This window comes from Mustela erminea, chromosome 3 (assembly GCF_009829155.1).
Source record: "Mustela erminea isolate mMusErm1 chromosome 3, mMusErm1.Pri, whole genome shotgun sequence".
Lineage (NCBI taxonomy): Eukaryota > Metazoa > Chordata > Mammalia > Carnivora > Mustelidae > Mustela > Mustela erminea.
This window is the reverse complement of record NC_045616.1, coordinates 32,893,054-32,914,193: the sequence shown is the minus strand read 5'-3', so window position 1 is coordinate 32,914,193 and position 21,140 is coordinate 32,893,054. Positions and strand designations below refer to the sequence as shown.

The window sequence follows — 21,140 nt, the reverse complement described above, 5'->3', positions numbered from 1 at the left end:
AGTTACCCTTAGAAGAGGCATAAGGTACTGATGGTTTAAGAGGAAATTCTATCAAACCTTGAAAGAGTAGATAATTCCAAATTACTGAAATTCTTTTAGAACATAAAAAAGAAAATAAATAAGAACTTAGTATTTAATAGGTTAACATTTTAAATCAGAATAAATGTTGAAAGGAGCTAGGTGATTCAATAAATATTGTTAGGACGACCGAGTAGCCATCTGGATTGACAGCTCACACCACACACACACACACACACACACACACACACAGGGAAACTTCAAATGGACCAATGGCTAAAATATTCAGAATAAATCCTTAAAAGTACCAGAAAACAATATGACAACATCTTAATCACAAAATGAAAAGAGCTTTTCTAAATAGATTTATAGTGAAAAATTGATAAATTATATTACCTAGAAACATGTCTAAGGCAAAAAATACTATAAGCAAAATTTAAAGATAAGAAGTGAAGGGGAAAATCAACATTTTTAGCTCTTACCACAGACAAAGAGACACATCAATTAATAAATAAATAGTTCTAGCAAAGCTAAGTGAAAAAGAAACAAACTCAATGGAAAAATGGGCAAAACAAATAGTTAATTCCCATATAAATAAAAAACAAAAGGCTCTTAACATATGAAAATTATTCACACCACTCACCTAAAGAAAACAATATTTAGAAACCATATTTCACTTTTCAGATTACAAAAACCTAAAGTTTGTCAACACCTTCTACTGGAAAAACTAAAAATAAGCTAGTACTTCAGATATTGCTGGGAGCTGGGGGATATAAATTTGCACAATTCCTCTGAAAGACACTTTGAAAATATCTACCAAAATTACAAAGGTATATACCCTCTGACTCAGAAATCACACTTCTGAGAATTTACCTGCAGGTATACTTTCTCTTGTATAAAAAGTCCTCAAGTGGAAGTGGAAGGTTAAATTCTGTGGTAATATATAGTAGCAGACAATCTAAAACAACCCAGATGCCAACCAATAGGAAAACTGATTAAATAAACTGTGGGACATTCATAGTAAGGAAAACATCATAATAAATTAAAAATATAATAACAATGAGAAAATTCTGGCATGAAAAAAATCTCCAAGAAATGAAGTTATATAAAAAATGTGAGATGCTAAATGATATATTTAGAATGCTAACTTTTATGTAAAAATGGAGAGACAATTTAAAATACAATTCCTTTTGTTTACATTTTATAGACCCTGAAAGGATACACAAGCAATTAATGATAGGGAGAGACAGTGGTAGACTAGGCAAATGAAGGTCAGTTACAGGAGGGAGGCTTTCATCATATTAAAACACTGATTAATTTTATATAATATTATCTATTTTAAACATGAGGAAATAGTTGCTAAGAAGAGAATACTTGCTTAATGTAGAATACCTAGGAGCTGTTGGGGCCAAGATTTGAATTGAAAAAGAGAAAATGTGTTAAATAATGTGGCACATATTATATATCATTTATATGACTTTGAAATGCAGTATATTAGAGTAACAGGACTATTTTGAATAATGCTTCATTTTACCTTATAGTAACATGTAGAACTCTCTTCTTCACAGAATCCTTTTTGTTCAGATATTTCCCTGGATCCTGTTTTTTCAATGGTTCTTTCAAAGGAAGAACATGGGCTTCAGTGGAGGGGAAGAACAGTTTGGAAAGAGCATTGGCAATTCTCCAGCCTATGTATTTAGAGTAAGTTTCATCCCCCACATTCGATGAGACTTTTGTACTATAATTAGTGAAGGGATCAGTTGGGTCATTTAACTCAGCCTGTTGAAAGAAAAGAAAAAGGAATCAGTTGAAACAGAATTAAATGAGAGGAAAAATGACACATTTTTAAATAAAAGATAAATGTATGTTTATTTTGACTAATGTTGCATTCTTCCTGCTAAATAAAAATAACTTCTATAAGAAAAAAAGCAGATTCCCAAAAGATATTTTAAATTATAAGTTATTAATGAAATAAACAATTAAGCATGAAAAAAGTCTTAAAACTTCAAAAACTTAATGATATGATTTCTTTTCTTTTTAAAGATTTATTTATTTGACAGAGAGAGCACAAGTGGGGGGGTGAGAAGGAGAAAGAATCCCAAGCAGACTCTGCACTAAGCACAGAGCCCACCAGGGGGCTTGATCTCACGACCCCAAGATCATGACTTTAGATCACGACTTTAGACTCACAACTCCGAGATCACTACCTAGACAAAACCAAAAGTCAGACACTTAACCAACTGCACCACTCAGGTACCCCTTAATGATATAATTTTGGTCTTAAATTTGTATGGTTCTCATACCTGAATTTCATATTTATAATATTTAATAAGAAATTAAGTAATCAGAGAGGAAGCAAGATGATGGAGGAGGAGGAAGCTTAAATATTAGGTCCTTGGAGTTCAGTTGGATAGTTATCAAACCATTCTGAACACCTACAAACTCAACAAGAGATAGAAGAAAAGAAGAAAGAAGAGAAACAATTCTAGGAACAGAAAATCGACCACTTTCTGAAAGGTAGGATGTGCAAAGTGAATCTGAAGCGATGGGAAGATAACTGCAGGGTAAGGGACAGCTCCTGGCAGGCAGCGGAGCAGTGGAGCACAAAATTGGAACTTTTAAAAGTCTGCTCCACTGAGGGACATCACTCCAGAAGCTGAGCAGGGGTGGAGCCCTCATGGGGACTGTGTCGTCTCAGGACCCACTGGGTCACAGAAAGACCAGGGGTGCCTGAGTGTGACAGAGCTCCCAGGTATCAGAGAGGGGAAGCCAGCTACTTATACCGTGATCTGAGGCCAGTTGGGCCACTGCTCTTCAAGCAGGGACCCCACAAGTGGCAGATGTGGAGGGGATCTGGAGTAGGAAACTGCTGGGTTTGGAGACTCCAAACAGAGCTGTGCACCAGAGATTGAAACACTTGGTCACACGTTTGGTGAGCATGGAGTGTGGTCAGAGACCAGGGAGTTAGGAGGGATTGATGGCTTCTCTCTGAGGATGCACTGAGGAGTGGGACCTCTCGGCTCCTTCGGGCTGGAGATAGGGAGGACGCCATTTTCATTCCCATCCCCCAAAGCTCTACAGAAAGCATTCAGGGAACAAAAGCTCCCATTCAGGGAACAAGAGCCTCAGACACCAAAACCGTACAGATTACTTAGCCTGCCTCCTGGCAAAGGTAGTATAACTTTGCTTCAGGCAAAGACATTTGAAAATCACAGCAACAAATCCCTCCCCCAGAAGATCAGCAAGAACATCCAGCCAAGACCAAGTTCACTGATCAATGAGAACCGCAGAACTCCAGAGCAACACATAGAATTCGTGGCATTTTCTCCATGGTCCTTTAGCCTTTCAAAGTTAAATTTTTTTAATTTTATTTTTCTCCTATTCTATTTTTTTTAACTTTTCCTCTTTCCTCTTGTAATGCTTTTTAACTATTTTATTTTATCAATAATTTTTTTTAAAAAAATCTTTTTAAATTTTCATTGTTACAGTCATATTTTATCCCTTCATTGTATTTAACCTTATTTCTTATATACATATAGGCTTTTTTTTTCTTTAAAATTTTGGGATACAATTTCTTGTAATAGATCAAAGTATACCCTAAATCTAGCACATGGTTTTGTTCTAGTCTCCAGCCTGATCATATTCTCTCCTCCTTTTTTTTTTTTCTTTTTCTTTTTCCTTATCAATTCCTAATCTAGAATCTTTTTTAATTTTTATCTTTATGGTCATATTCCATCCCTTCATCAGGCTTATTCTTATTTTTGTACATATATAAGTTTTTCTTTCTTTAAAATTATGGGTGGTAGTTTCTTCTAAGAGACCAGAATATACCCAAAATCAAGTAGGTGTCTCTGTTCTATTCAACAGTCTAATATATACATTTTTTTATTTTTCCCTCTTTCTTCTTCCCCCAGTTTTGGTCAGTTCTGATTTGCTTAGTGTATATTTTTCTAGGGACTTTGCCACTCCTTTAGTATTTTGTTCTCTCATTCATCTGTTCTTATTGGATAAAATGACAAGGCAGAAAAACTCACATACACGAAAAAAAAAAAAAAGAACAAGAGGCAGTACTGATAGCTAGGGATGTAATCAATATGGACATTAGTAATATGTCAGAACTAGAGCTCAGAATGACAATTATCAAAGCACTAGCTGGGCTTGGAAAAGGCATACAAGATATTAAAGATTCCCTTTCTGGAGAAATAAAAGAACTAAAATCTAGTCAACTTGAAATAAAAAAAGCTATTAAGGAGGTGAAATAAAAAAATGGAGGCTCTTACTGCTAGGACAAATGAGGCAGAAGAGAGAATGTGATAGAGAAGACCAAATGACAGAGAATAAAGAAGCTGAGCAAGAGAAAGAAAAACAACTACTGGACCATGAGGGGAGAATTCAAGAGATAAGTGATACCATAAGATGAAACAATATTAGAATAATTGGGATTCCAGAAGAAGAAGGAGAGAGAGAGGGGCAGAAGGTATATGGAGCAAATTAGAGTGAGAAATCCCACAATTTAGGGAAGGAAACAGGCATCAGAATACATGAGGCACAGAGATCCTCCTTAAAGTTAATAAAAATAGGTACATATCTGTCATCAGATAGTAAAACTTACAAGTCTTAATGACAAAGAGAAAATCCTGAAAGCAGCTCAAGACAAGATGTCTGTAACATACAATGGTAGAAATATTAGATTGACAACAAACTTATCCACAGAGACCTGGCAGGTCAGAAAGGACTGGCATGATATATTCAGAGCAAAAATAAAGAAAAATATGCAGCCAAGAATATATATCCAGCTAGGCTGTCACTGAAAATAGAAGGAGGGATAAAAAGCTTCCAAGACAAAAAATAAAAGAATTTGCAAACCACAAACCAGCCCTACAGGGAATATTCAAAGGGGTCCTCTAAGCAGAGAGAGAGTCTGAAAGTAGTGGACCAGAAAGTAACAGAGACAATATACAGTAACAGTCACCTTACAGGCAATACAATGGCACTAAATTCATATATTTCAATAGTTACCTGAATGTAAATGAGCTAAATGCCCCAATCAAAAGACACTGGGTATAAGAACAGATAAAAAAAAAAAAAGACCCACTAATATGCTGTCTGCAAGAGACTCATTTTAGACACAAAGACACCTCCAGATTTAAAGTGATGGGGGTGGAAAACAATTTACCATGCTAATGGATATCAAAAGAAAGCTGGGATGGCAATCCTTATATCAGATAAATTAGATTTTAAACCAATGACCATAATAAGAGATGAGGAAGGACACTATATCATAATTAAAGGGTCTGTCCAACAAGAAGATCTAACAATTTTAAATATCTATGCCCCTAACATGAGAGCAGCCAATTATATAAACCAATTAATAACAAAATCAAAGAAACATATTGACAATAATACAATAACAGTAGGGGACTTTAATAGTCCCCCTCACTGAAATAGGTCATTGAAGCAAAAGACCAGCAAGGAAATAAAGGCTTTAAATGACACACTGGACCAGATGGACATCACAGATATATTCAGAACATTCCATCCCAAAGCAACAGAATATACATTCTTCTCTAGTGCACATGAACATTCTCCAGAATAGATTACACTCTGGGTCACAAATCAGGTCTCAAACAGTACCAAAAGATTGGGATCATTCCCTGCATATTTTCAGACCTCAATGCTCTGAAACTAGAACTCAATCACAAGAGGAAACTTGGAAAGATCTCAAATACATGGTGGCTAAAGAGCATCCTACTGAAGAATAAATGGGTCAACCAGGAAATTAAAGAAGAATTTAAAAATTCATGAAAATGAAGACAAATGTTCAAAATCTTTGGGACACCGCAAAGGCGGTCCTCAGAGGAATGTATATAGTAATACAAGACTTTCTCAAGAAACAAGAAAGGTCTCAAGTACACAACTTAACCCTATGCCAAAAGGAGCTGGAGAAAGGACAGCAAAGAAAACCTAAACCCAGAAGAAGAAGAGAAATCATAAAGATCAGAGAAGTCATAAAGATCAGAGCAGAAATCAAATAGCAGAAATAGAAACAACAACAACAAAAAAAACTAGAATAGATCAACAAAACTAGGAGCTGGTTCTTTGAAAGAATTAATAAGATTAATAAACCTCTGGCCAGACTTATCAAAAAGAAAAGAGAAAGGACCCAAATTAATAAAATCATGAATGAAAAAGGAGAGATCACAACCAACACCAAAGAAATACAAACAATTATAGGAACACATTATGTACAACCATATGCCTACAATTTTGACAATATGGAAGAATGGATGCATCCCTAGAGATGTATAAGCTACCAAAACTGAACCAGGAAGAAATAGAAAACCTGAATAGTCCCATAACCAGTAAGGAGACTGAAGCAGTCATGAAAGATCTCCCAATAAACAAGAGCCCAGGGCCAGATGGCTTCCCCTGGGCATTCTACCAAACATTTAAAGAAGAATTAACTCTTATTCTCCTGAAACTGTTCCAAAATATGGAATTGGAAAGAAAAATTCCAAACTCATTTTATGAGGACAGCATTACCTGGACCCCAAAACCTTGATCCCTTGATCACAAACAAGGATCCCAGCAAAAAAGAGATTTATAAACCAATATCCCTGATGAACACAGATGCAAAAATTCTCACCAAAATACCAGTTAATAGGATCCAAGAGTACATCACAAGGATTATTCACCAAGTGGGATTTCTTCCTGAGCTGCAAGGTTGGTTCAACATACGCAAAATCAATCAATGTGATACAACACATTAAGAAAAGAAAGAACAAGAACCATAGGATACTCTCAAGTGCTGAAAAAGTATTTGACAAAGTACAGCATCCTTTCTTGATCAAAACTCTTCAGTGTAAGTATAGAGGGTACATGCCTCAATATCATTAATGAAAAACCCACAGTGAATATCATTCTCAATGGGGAAAAACTGAGAGCTTTGCCCTAAGCTGAGGAATACAGCAGGGCTGTCCACTATCACTACTGCTATTCAACATAGTACTAGAAGTCTTAGCTTCAGCAATCAGGCAACAGAAAGAAATAGAAGGCATCTGAATAGGCAAAGAAGTAGTCAAAATCTCACTCTTTGCAGATGATATGATACTATATGTGGAAAACCCAAAAGACTCCACTCCAAAACTGCTAGAACTCATACAGGAATTCAGTAAAGTGTCATGATATAAAATCGATGCTCAGAAATCAGTTGCACTTCTATACGTTAACAGCAAGATAAAAGAAAGAGAAATTAAAGAGACAATCCCATTTACAATTGCACCAAAAACCATAAGATACCTAAGAATAAACCTAACCAAAGAGGCAAAGAATCTGTACTCAGAAAACTATGAAGTACTCTTCAAAGAAATTGAGGAAGACACAAAGAAATGGAAAAATGTTCCATGCTTCTGGCTTGGAAGAACAAATATTGTGAAAATATGCTACCTAAAGCAGTCTACACACTTAACACAATCTCTATCAAAATATCATCAACTTTTTTTCAAAAAAATGGGATAAATAATCCTAAAATTGTTGTGGAACCAGAAAAGACCCCATGTAGCTAGAGGAATGTTGAAAAAGAAAACCGAAGTTGGTGGCATCACAATTCCAGACTTCAAGCTCTATTACAAAGCTGTCATCATCAAGACAGTATGGTACTGACACAAAACCAGACATATAGATCAATGGAACAGAATAGAGAGCCCAGAAATAGATCCACAACTCTATGGTCAACTAATGTTTGAAAAAGCAGGAAAGAATGTCCAATGGAAAAAAGTCTCTTCAACAAACGGTGTTGGGAAAATTGGACAGCCACATGCAAAGAAATGAAACTGAAGCATTTCTTTACACCACACACAAAAATAGACTCAAAATGGATGAAAGATCTCAATGTGAGACAGGAATCCATCCAAATCCTTGAGGAGAACACAGGAAGCAACCTCTTCGACCTCAGCTGCAGCAACTTCTTGCTAGAAACATCACCAAAGGCAAAGGAAGCAAGGGCAGAGATGAACTATTGGAACTTTGTCAAGATCAAAAGCTTTTATACAGCAAAGGAAACAGTCAACAAAACCAAAAGACAACTGACAGAACAGGAGAAGATATTTGCAAATGACATATCATATAAAGGGCTAGTATCCAAAATCTATAAAGAACTTATCAAACTCAACACCCAAAGAACAAATAATCCAATCAAGAAATGGGCAGAGGACATGAACAGACATTTCTGCAAAGAAGACATCCAGATGGCCAATAGACACATGAAAAAGTGCTCAACATCCCTTGGCACCAGGGAAATACAAATCAAAATCACAGTGAGATACCACCTCACACCAGTCAGAATGGCTAAAATTAACAAGTCAGCAAACGACAGATGTTGGCAAGGATGCGGAGAAAGGGGAATCTGGTGGGAATGCAAGATGGTACATCCACTCTTGAAAACAGTATGGATGTTCTCAAAAAGTTTAAAATAGAGCTACCCTATGACCCAGCAAACCCACTACTGGGTATTTACCCCAAAAATAGAAATGTAGTGATCTAAAGGGGCTAGTGCACTCTAATGTTTATAGCAGCAATGTCCACAATAGCCAAACTATGGAAAGAACCTAGATGTCCCTTAACAGATGAATGTATAAAGAAGAGGTGGTAAATATATTCATATATATATATATTCATATATATATATTCATATATATATATATATTCATATATATATGAATACATGCAGCCATCAAAAACCAGAATCTTGCCATTTACAGCTGCATGGCTAGAACTAGAGGGTATTATGTTGAGCAAAATAAGTCGATTAGAGAAAGATGTCATATGATTTCTCTGATAAGAGGAATTTGAAAGGCACGGCAGGGGGCTGTGGGGGGGTATGGAAGGAATAACTGAAATAAGATGGGATTGGGAGGGAGATAAACCATAAGAGACTCTTAATCTCACATAATACCCTGTGCGTTGCTGGGACCTGGGGGGTAGAGATAGGGTGGCTGGTTTATGGACATTGGGAGGGTAGATGCTATGGTGAGTGCTGTGAAATGTGTAAGTCTGATGGTTCACAGACCTGTACTCCTGGGGCAAATAATACATTATATGTTAATTTTTTAAAAAAAGAAACTTAGCAAGCAGTTGAATTTTATCTCTCTATACATAATCTAAACTTTCATTGAAACCAACAAAAATCTAAACTTTCTTTGAACAAAATGCGGGTTAAGGAAAAACAGAAAAGGGCTTTGTATTTAGCTCACATTGGGATGTTCTACGATTTATATTTAAATTAAATGTAATATGTTCTAATCTTTAAAAAAAAAAGACCTAATAAAAATTTCCACAATACTTAAACAATTTTTAGCCAGGACTGTGCTATTTTCTGAAATTTCCTATTTATGTTCAATAATGTTCATGACTGATTTTTAATTAAACCTTCTTTTGAAATGGCTAGAGGCATATTTTCTCTGGCTAGAATTGGTAATGATAAATGAAGATGTAAGTTTCAATATCTCATGTTACATTTTTTTTAAAATGTTCACAATATGTTCATGTTAGGAGTTCTTTTATAAATAAACTGGAGGCTTCCTCCTTGCATTAAAATTTTTACATTTTTTATTCAATATTACCATCTTCAGGCAGTTTATTACCATTCACTCAGGATTCATTTTCTAGGCCTATTGATCATGTGGTAGAAAATTAAGGAATAGAAAATATTTCCCTGCATATGAACATCCAACTTAAACTCTTAAGGCTGTCAAGATCAGGTTTGGCTCAAACAAATTACTATTTAAAGATGGACTATTGCATTTAGACAAAATTATATTGGGAAAAAATGAGAACAATATCGTAATAAAAACTGAAAAACATAAAGGGTTAAAGCAATGAAGAAAATAACCAGAGGCACGTAAGTAAATAGGGATTACTGTGAAAGCTCTAGAGGATGGGAAAGAGTAAAATGCAAAACTATGTATGTTTATAGTATACAGTATAAGCAAACAATTGTCTATACTATTCCCAGTTGTTCCATATCTTGATTATTAACTAGACTGTAATCACAGAAACAGCATTCAATTTGAAATAAAAAACTAAACTGTGTCTAGGACATTTCGTAGGTGTGGTGACTTAGAAGATATTAGTTAATGTCTCAAAGTCTGCAGGTTCATCTGTTAAAAGGTAATTACAGTACCTATATTTTTCTAGCCATTTCTTCTTATTTACTGTTTGTGTCCAGTACAAATCAATTCCATAGCCTGAGAAGTTACTATGAATAAAGGCATAAATACACAAACACAATATATAATCCAAAATAGATATACGACATTCACATATTAAACAAAATGTAAGTTCAATCACACACTCAGTAGCTTGAGATCTGTTCAACATGGTTGTTCCGGGATAGATTTCTAAAGATTAAAAAAAAAAAAAATGACCACAGTTATCAAGACTACTGTGGCGATATTAGATACTAGAATATGTAGTCATCAATGTGCGACCATGTGAACAAAAGACTTTAAGGAGTATCTATTTTTAAGGTTTCTCTGCCTCAAGGCAGCTGTGAAAGATTTACTTTCCCGAATTCAGCACACTTTAGGCTTACGACCAGGTTTTAACTATCTAAAAATATTGACTGATAGCAGAAAGCATTCCAAATGAGACCATTCTGATTCACAGAGTCTCTTCAAAAAGTATTTACAGAAAGAGTACAAAAATTCTGAATTTAAGTTTCCACTCTTCACTTCCCATATTTGATTTACAGTTTGATTCACGTATTTGTCTTTTTAATTTCAAGATGTGTCAATTTTACCTTCAAAACAGATCATTTTTTCAATTGTAAAAAGTATTCAAGATGTGCAGAAATAAAAAGTATTTTGAAATTAGTTGAGGTCAGTGCACTTTTTGGAATCATTTTAGCTAAATGAATCACACTTTCATTGAGTGGTAATAGGTGGTAAATTATATAAGCAAAATTTACTCATTATGCTAGGATTTGGGGTAGACTCAGTCCATCACTACCCTGGTACATGTCAGTTACTATATAAAAAGTCAAACGCGATGTAAAATCCAAAGCCTCAAAAGAAAGAGTTCACTTCTCAAGAAACAGTGGTATCTAGAGCACATTGGCCTTAAATTAATACAGCTGAAACATTAAGGAATTACAGTAACACCTGGAAGTACCTTTTAATGTACCTATAAATAGAATCCTTGAAGCTTTTTGTATTAACTATTTTACAGCATTAATGAACTAAATGGAAACCAGATCTCTTTTCCATATTTCATCCTTTGTCTCTAGATGAGATAAAATCTAGTGTCATCTTTAGGTACAGTTTTATGTGTCTTGTACTTCTTAAACCATGTAAGAATATCACCTCAATACTAATTTTGGATGTTTCCCTTCATCTTGTAGTTGAAACTCCAGCAGATTTAATATTGGGATTCATTTTCTAGCCAAACCCTTCACATGCTCTCTAAACCATTCAATTTTAGGATCCTCAACATTTTCTGTGTCAATAAAATAAGGTATGGAATTAACAAATTCAAAGAAAATCTGTTTGTTCCTTATCACTATGGATGTCTATACACCATCTGGATTGGATTTAGAAAATGGGGAGGTACAGGTGACCCCCCCTTATCCATGGCGATGTGTTCCAAGACCCTCAGTGAATACCTGAAACCATAATACTACTGAACCCTATATATGCTTTTCACTACACATACAGACCTATGATGGGGCTTAATTTATAAATTAGGCACATTAAGAGATTAACAGCTGTAATAAAGTAGAACAATTGTAACAATATTCTGTAATAAAACGTTAGTGAATGAGTCTCTCTTTCTCTCTCAAAATATCTTATTGTCCGTACTCACCCTTCCTCTTGTGGTCATGAGAGATGTTAAAATGCCTATGTGATAAGATGTGAGGTGAATGGCGCAGGCGCCGTGAAGTAGCATTCAACTATTATTGACCTTCTGATGATTGGTCACGAGCTCCATCTGCTTCTGGACCATGGGTGACCCCAGGTAACTAAAAGCTCTGAAAGCTAAACTGCTGATAAGGAAGGACTACTGGATATGTTTCTTGGCTGCGGTCTCGTAAGAGCAGAGATAAACAGAGAGGAGACTAGCTGTTCACTGCAGAGCCTTACCTCTTGTGTGGGTGGTGGGTTTAGCTAGATTAGAGGCAGGTGAGGTATTCTGGGAGGAGTTACTGGAAAGCATTACAACATTTGCTTGATTTGAATAAATCTGCTTGGGTAGGAGCACGCCAGAATCAGCAGCCCCCATTTGATTCTGGGCATCAAAGATTTGCCCCAGTTCCCCTCCCACTTGCATACCTCCACAGATACCAGATGCATGGAAAACCTCCAGCAATGGTGGGCTGGGGGCAGGCGGGTGGTTTACCAACACAGTTTATTCCACTTACCTTCCCTGGCTCAAATTTTTTAAAAAGAAAAGATACTTCAAAATCAATAATAATATGTAATATTGTGCAAGTATTTTACTATGAGCTCTTGCATTATAGGAATGATGGATGAGGGGCATCTGGGTGGCTCAATCAGTTAAATGCCTGCCTTCAGCTCAGGTCAAACCTCAGGGTCTGATATTCAAGCCTCTGCTCCCTGCTCAGAGGGAGTCTGCGTCTTCCTCCCCCTCTGCCCTCCCTCCACCACCACCACCACCACCACCCCCGCCCCGTTCCCTGCTATTGCTGCTCTCTTGCATCCTCTTTTGCTCGATCAAATAAATAAATAAAATCTTTTTTTTAAAAGAGCAATGGAACAATAAATGTGTAAGTAAATGAACAAAAAAAAAAAGGGAGGGGTAAATTTCTGGTAAAAAATACATTGTCTTCAGACATAACATTACCCTGCATTACAGAATATTGATGCTGTCTTTTATCATGACTCATTTGGCTACACCTTGTTTTCTTACTTCCCAGGACAGAAAAGTTGTAGATCCAGATGCCAATTCTTTCAACAAGCAAAATGAAGGCATTTCTTCATCTCTCGTCATGGTTTACTCATTGAAAGCCCATGTGAATTTCTCTCCCCCATTGATGTTCAAGGCATTTGACTAACGGAAGTATAGTATCAAATACCAGTCAAATGCATATTTAACTTATCTAGGAAAGATTTTGTTTTATTGCTTTCCTGGAGGAAGAACCAGCAAATAGTATGGGCTTTGCAATTAGATCTGAAATCAGTTCTGGCATTTCCATTTGTTAGTTGAGGGTGCGAACTTTGGAAAATGTTACCTCTCTAGGCCTATGTTTTGTCTTTGGTTTAGTTCTGTCTTGTTTTTCATTTGTGATATGGAGATAATAATAACCACTCTGAGTTTTGTGAGGGTTGACTTAGCATACAGCGAGAAGTTCAACAAGTATCCAGGAATTCCCTGAGACAGAACACTAATGCCCCAGCCTTTGCAGATCACCCCATAGAAGACTTGCCAGACTGAAAACAATTATGTTATATTGTCACTTTTACATTAGCAAATTTGTGAAATAGAATACAATTATTCTACCACAGTCATTTCTTTTTTAAAGAGTCTTCCTTCACCTAAAGCCATTATTCTAATGTTATAATTCAGAGACTTAAATGCCAACACATATAAATCTATATCTATACTTCTTGGGAGTACACAACACAAAATATTAATGACTATTCCTTACAACAGATACCAAAATCATGAATTCACTACCATTTGGCCTACTAATAAACATTACTTCAAACTCCATTTATACACATTATTTATACATTATTTACATTTTTATCGTATGTCCCTACTTTTTAGCAATGCTCAGGTAGGCTTTAAAATTTGGAATTTTCCTTACTGCATTATTGAAACAACATTTTTTACTAAGAAATGAATAGTTATTCCTGAACATTTATGTTAATTTTACTCATTTAGTATTAAAGTTGGGAAGGTGGTGTTAAAAAATATTTTTCTCACACACATGATCTAGCCACGTGTAAGGGCAGATACACACCCTTTTGTTTTTGTATTGGGCACAATGGTGGTAAAAAAACCAGCATTTATGTAAGTTAGCAAGCAGATGCATAAATCAGTACAAAGGGAAATTCTCTAAGGAATCACAACATAGTAGCAATGCTAAATAAATAAATAGAGTCTCTCCGGAGTTTTAAATTTTCTGTCAATAATTAAGGAAATGTAACAAACACGTCAACATGTAAGCTAACTCACACTCTGCTTGATATGAGAGAATGAAAAAGAAAGAAATAGGATGGTAGCTATTGCAGCAGAGTTTATAACAAATTCTGTTTCTTTCATCTCTCTCTCTCTCTGTTATTTCTCCACATCTCCTTAAGTAATCCTAGAGCTAGGTGTATTTAACTTGTTTTCAGGGGGGAAAAAATGACAATTTTATTCTTTAAATTTCAAAATTTAAAGTGAGTCATATGTAGCCCCAAAAGATTATTTCCTACAGGAGTTACAAAATCTCCAAAGACAGGACAGCATGAGAAACTCCTAACTATTAAAATGTGGTCCTTAGTTCATCATTATCTGTCATTACCTGGGGGCATGTTATAAATACAGAATTTCAGGCCCTAGTCCTATATATCTTAAAGTCTAAGAAGAACTAATATAATAGATTAAGAAAAGCACCAAGATGGGAATATCCACCTTTCCATTTGTGTGATCTTGCACGTTATTTAACCTGAGCATGTTTTCTTATTCCTAAAATGGGGTGATAATAATACTCCCCTTTATAGTGTTATTATAAAGGTTAAACACGAAAATTGAATACATTAAAGCACAGTGTCTGATATACAAAAATTCTTCAATAAATATTAATGCCTTATTTGTATTTAATTTTGGAGAGAGGACATGGCAGAGTGGAAATAGAAGAGCCTTTAAGCCACTCATAGATGCATCCACCACCAGCCACTTATTTTAATTGGGCTTAGACTCAGACACTCCCATCTTTGTATGTGATGGAGGTGCTGGGAGAGTTATGGAGCACAGGTGAGTTAATATATGGAAACACTTAGCACAGTGCCTGGCTCACTGTAAGTTCCACAAATAGTTTTGTTTTCTTAAAACAGTGCACCCTGTTACATTAGAATTCTACTAATGTAATTCTACTAAGTCCAAAGAAATCCTATTCTTGGGAAGACACTGCACTCTTCCAAAAAGACATCTCCCTTTTCATACTCAGAGCTTTCATTTATGTCAAAAGAAGACCCATATGTTGGGGCGCCTGGGTGGCTCAGTGGTTTAAGCCGCTGCCTTCGGCTCAGGTCATGATCTCAGGGTCCTGGGATCGGGTCCCGCATCGGGCTCTCTGCTCGGCAGAGAGCCTGCTTCCCTCTCTCTCTCTCTGCCTGTCTCTCCATCTACTTGTGATTTCTCTCTGTCAAATAAATAAATAAAATCTTTAAAAAAAAAAAAAAAGAAGACCCATATGTTGAGGAGAAGAGAGGTAGGTACTGAGAGAATAGAATCTAATCATGTTGTTTATTCTATTTTGCCACTTTATAGAGTACATTAGGAGGATAAGAATATCATTAAGAATAAAAACAAATTTTAGTTTAAAACGAAAATAGACTCAAAATGGATGAAGGACCTCAATGTGAGAAAGGACTCCATCAAAATCCTTGAGGAGAACACAGGCAGCAACCTCTTCGAAATCAGCTGCAGGAACATCTTCCTAGGAACATCGCCAAAGGCAAGGGAAGCAAGGGCAAAAACAAACTATTGGGATTTCATCAAGATCGAAATTTTTTGCACAGCAAAGGAAACAGTTAACAAAACCAAAAGACAACTGACAGAATGGGAGAAGATATTTGCAAACGACATATCAGACAAAAGGTTAGTATCCAAAATCTATAAAGAATTTAGCAAACTCAACACACAAAGAACAAATAAACCAATCAAGAAATGGGCAGAGGACATGAACAGACATTTCTGCAAGAAGACATCCAGATGGCCAACAGACACATGAAAAAGTGTTCCACATCACTTGGCATCAGGAAAATACAAATCAAAACCACAATGAGATATCACCTCACACCAGTAAGAATGGCAAAAATTAACAAGTCAGGAAATGACAGATGCTGGTGAGGATGCGGAGAAAGGGGAACCCTCCTACACTGCTGGTGGGAATGCAAGCTGGTGTAACCACTCTAGAAAACAGCATGGAGTTTCTTCAAAATGTTGAAAATGGAGCTACCCTATGACCCAGCAATTGCACTACTGGGTATTTACCCTAAAGATACAAACGTAGTGATCCGAAGGGGCACATGCACCTGAATGTTTATAGCAGCAATGTCTACAATAGCCAAACTATGGAAAGAACGTAGATGTCCATCAACAGATGAATGGATAAAGAAGATGTGGTATATATACACAATGGAATACTATGCAGCCATCAAAAGAAATGAAATCTTGCCATTTGCGATGACGTGGATGGAACTAGAGGGTATCATGTTTAGCGAAATAAGTCAATCAGAGAAAGACAACTATCATATGATCTCCCTGATATGAGGAAGTGGTGATGCAACAATGGGGGGGGGGTGTTAAGGGGGTAGGAGAAGAATAAATGAAACAAGATGGGATTGGGAGGGAAACAAACCATAAGTGACTCTTAATCTCACAAAACAAACTGAGGGTTCCTGGGGGGAGGAGGGTTGGGAGAGAGGGGTGGGGTTATGGACACTGGGGAGGGTATGTGCTATGGTGAGTGCTGTGAGGTGTGTAAACCTGGTGATTCACAGACCTGTACCCCTGGGGATAAAAATATATTATATGTTAATAAAAAATAAAAATTTAAAAAAAAATTTTAGTTTAGAGATCTCACCATGAAACATTGATCACAAAGTGCATTACCTGGTGAGTCAAAGGTACACTGAATAAAGTCACATATTCATTTTAGCTTTACATATTTCTTTTTGATATTTTAGGTCATATACCAGATGGAAGAAAGCATTTATACTTGATGACTTTTCCTAGATGTGCCAACATATGCTGCTGAATTGCCTGTACAGAAGAGCCTTGCTCATTGCAAGTCTCCCTGGAAGTATTTCAAACAAAGCACATCAATTAACATTTGTTTATTATGCCACTATGACAGTTTTTTATTTCTTTCCCAAATTCTCAGGCAACAGTTGGGTTTATATTGCTTTTGTCAGATGAAGTTTCATGTTTAGAGATCTATTTAGAATTGTTTTTCATTTCAAATACTCTATTAAATATTTCACCTCTCCTGTAACCTCCATTAAGCATCAAATTACATAAACAGATATAACAAGATTTATAGATGATAGGATGCTATTCTGGATTTAAAAAACATGCAAGACATGAGAGCATATAGTATAGTTAGTTAAAGATTTATCAGGGATGCAGATAAATTGAGGTATTAAGTACAAAATTTTATTCATTAAATTCAATAATTTATCATATGAATTGCACATTTACTTTTAAAGTATAAAAAGAGAAAATTTCTACTTAATCCATAAACATGGAGGTATATTCAATCCTTCTGAAACAAATCCTTCCCAATGTAATGTACACAACAGTTTATCATTAAGGCTTTGTTTCATTCTGTGTAGGTAATACAACGATGACCTTACATGATGAAAGCTTCTGGCATCAGGGTGTTAGGAGGGAAAGAATAAACAAAGGTTGTCCTATAAGCATAGACATCTGCATCAACTATAAAATAAAAGTAGAATACATATTTTGTTTTAGGTGGAAATATCTGAGACACAAGCCTTCATAGGTTTAGAAATAAATAACCTTTGTAGTTTTATTACTGTATGTAAGTGTTGCCAAGTTAGTGTCAAAAAGAAAAAAAGAAAAGGAAACCTTGATTTTACCATGCACATGTTCTGTAAAATTAAACACACTTCAACGATGTTATATAGAAAGTGTTCAGACTATTCCAGACAAGAAAGCATGATTTTAATATAATCAAAATATTCGCTGTAACACATTACACCTATAGTCCAAATGTGCTCCTCCTTTTTGAAATCATTTTGTTTTTGTCTTATTCAGATACCTGAAGTTTAGTTGTGTAACATATTCTACAGCATCACTAATTAACTCCCTTAAAAAGGCATCCTTTAAAATCTGAAATCAATATGAATATTATTTTTCTCAGAGAAATTAAGCATGAAAGGGAATGAATATCATCTGTGGAATTTAGGAAAGAAGATCACATAGGAGTAACACAAGAACAGAGCACAGAGACCACAGAGAGAAAAATTGAGAACTGTATAGATGTTAATCACTTTGGTCATTTGGCCACTTTGGTCATTTGGCCATTATTATTCCTGAAACCCACTACAGACATGTTAATATGCAATTGAACATTAGGAAAATATCATCTAATAATAAACTGAAAAAAACCTTTATGACCAAAGTCATAAAAATGATGCAAAGAACTCCATTTTAGGGGTGCAAAGAACCTCAGAATAAACAGAAAAATTGATTAGAACTTAACTTTATGTCATTTTGATACGAACATAGAATTTTTAGCCTATAAAACTACCCTTCAGATTCTTTCTTTTAAAGATTTTTTTTTATTTATTTGACAGACAAAGATCACAATTAGGCAGAGAGGTAGGCAGAGAGAGAGAGGGAGAAGCAGGCTTCCCGCTGGGCAGAGATCCCAATGTGGGGCTCGATCCCAGGACCCTGAGATCATGACCTGAGCCGAAGGCAGAGGCTTTAACCCACTGAGCCACCCCGGCGCCCCTCCCCTTCAGATTTAAATGGAATAAAAACATCTTCAAGTAAATGAAAATTAATAAAATTAGACACCAGGAGATTCTTACTAAAAGAATATGAAAGGGTTTTCTTTGAGCAGAGGAAGAATAATGCCATGCAGAAGGTCAGAGATTCAAGGAGGAAGGGTAAAGAAAGAAACATGCAAATATGTGGGTAAATTTAAAGAATATTGAGTGTAAAAAATAATAATATATTGATATCTGTAAACACATACACACATAAACAACATCCATATATACACACAATGAAAATGTTCAACAGGAAGATTATGTAAGTAGAGAGAAATAAGTGGAGTTAACATTTTTTTTAAAGATTTTATCATCTGTCAGAGAGAGAGAGAGAGAGAGCGCACAAGCAGGGGAAGCAGCAGGCAGAGGGAGAAGCAGACTCTCTACTGAGCAAGGAGCCAGATGCAGGACTAGATCCCAGGACCCTGGGATCATGCACGACCTGAGCCAAAGGCAGACACTTAACCAAGTGAGCCACCCAGGTGCCCCAAAGTTAAAATATTTTGAGACAGTTTAAGGCCTAGGAAAATATTAAATTTCTTTATATTAGACTTCAATAACACAAGGATTCACCTTGTAACATCTTTGGTAACAAGGAAAAGGTGTAACCATCAGACAAATAAAGGGGGTGGAATAAAATGGTATAAAAAAAATCTTCCCAAAAAAGGCAAAAAATGAGATTTAAAAAAGGAAAGGAAGTACAAATAGAATGGTAAATAACAATATGTAGAAATAAACACATATATTATAATGATATTAAATGTAAACAGAATAAACATTGAAATTTAAAGACCATAATCTTTAGGTTAAAAAAAAAAATACTGCTTCTCCAAAGAGCTAAACATAAAAGGATTCAGAGAGCTTGAAATAAAAAGATGGAAATAGATATGCAAACACTAATCAAAAGACCCCTCATAAAAGAAAGCTACCACGATTACACTCACAACCAAAAGGTACACTTATTATAAAGAACATTTTAAAATGAGAGCATCGGGCTCCTGGCTGGCTCAGTGGGTTGGGCTGCTGCCTTCAGCTCAGGTCATGATTCCAGCATCGTGGGATCGAGCCCCGCATCAGGCTCTCTGCTCATCAGGGAGCCTGCTTCCCTCTCTCTCACTCTCTGCCTACTTGTGATCTCTCTCTGTCAAATAAATAAATTAAAATAAAATAAAATAAAATAAGAGCATCATCACTGAGCACGGTAGAATTGAACTAGAAATCAAAATCATAAGTAACCACAAAACCTCCATATGTGTGGACATTAAGTCACGAACTTGAGTAAACTGTGGCTTAAAAATAGAAATAATAGTAGAAATTAGAAACTTTTGATTTGAATAATTAAAATATTACTTATCACAACTTCCAGGATACACCTAAATTAATGTAGAGAAGGAAATTAAAAGTATTAAAATCATATGTTAGAAAAATGCTGCAAGTCAGTGACAAGGAACACAGTTAAGTAATTTTGGAAAAGGAGCAACACATTAAATGCAAGGAAACTAGTGGAAGGAAATATTAATTTACTACCAGATATTAAAGAAAACATAAAATTAGAAATTAGAGAAAATATAAAATAGAATATCAGTATCAAGAGAGTCAAGGTTTTTTAAAACTTTTTTAAAGATGATTTCTTTTAGAGAGTGCACACATGAATGGGGGGAGGTGCAGAGGGAGAGAGAGAATCTCAAACTCCATGCTGAGCACCGAGCTGGATTCGGCGCTCAATCTCACCACGCTGAAATCATGACCCAGGCCAAAGTCAAGAGTGAGATACTTGGGGCGCCTGGGTGGCTCAGTGGGTTAAAACCTCTGCCTTCGGCTCAGGTCATGAACCCAGGGTCCTGGAATAGGGCCCACATTGGGCTCTCTGCTCAGCATGGAGTCTGCTTCTCCCCTTCTCTCTCTGCCTGCCTCTCTGCTTACTTGTGATCTCTGTCAAATAAATAAATAAAAATCTTAAAAAAAAAAAAAAAAGAGAGTCAGATACTTAACTGACTGAGCCACCCAGGTGCCCTGAAAGTTGTTTTTCAAAGCACAAAGAAGTTGATTAAATCCTTAGCATGATAGATTAAAAAGAGAACAAAAGCAAAAATAGTAATAGTCAGGAATGAAGAAGGGAATATCATGTCAGATCCTAAAGACACTGAGATATTATAGAAAGATATTGTGAGCAACTTCATAAAATATCACATGAAATTCCTAGAAAAAATAACTGATGCAAGGAGAATTAAAGTCTAGGAAGGTACCCAACTATAAAAGAATTCCACACGGCACCCAGGTGGCTCATCTGGTCCAGCATCGGCCTCTTGATTTCTGGGTCATGAGATTGAGCCCCACACTGGACTCCGTGCTGGGTGTGGAGCCTGCTTA

At 35.9% G+C, this 21,140-nt stretch overlaps 1 protein-coding gene across 2 annotated transcripts in view; it reads right to left on the bottom strand.

The window, feature by feature from the left end:
- The window catches only part of TMEM232 (transmembrane protein 232), a 284,240-nt gene that overhangs the window by 141,059 nt on the left and 122,041 nt on the right, over positions 1-21,140 (bottom strand). For both annotated transcript variants that reach the window (XM_032335576.1, XM_032335577.1), the window contains exon 15: positions 1,553-1,797. In XM_032335576.1, the coding sequence (XP_032191467.1) occupies positions 1,553-1,797 (245 nt within the window). The remainder of the gene's footprint in view (positions 1-1,552; positions 1,798-21,140) is intronic.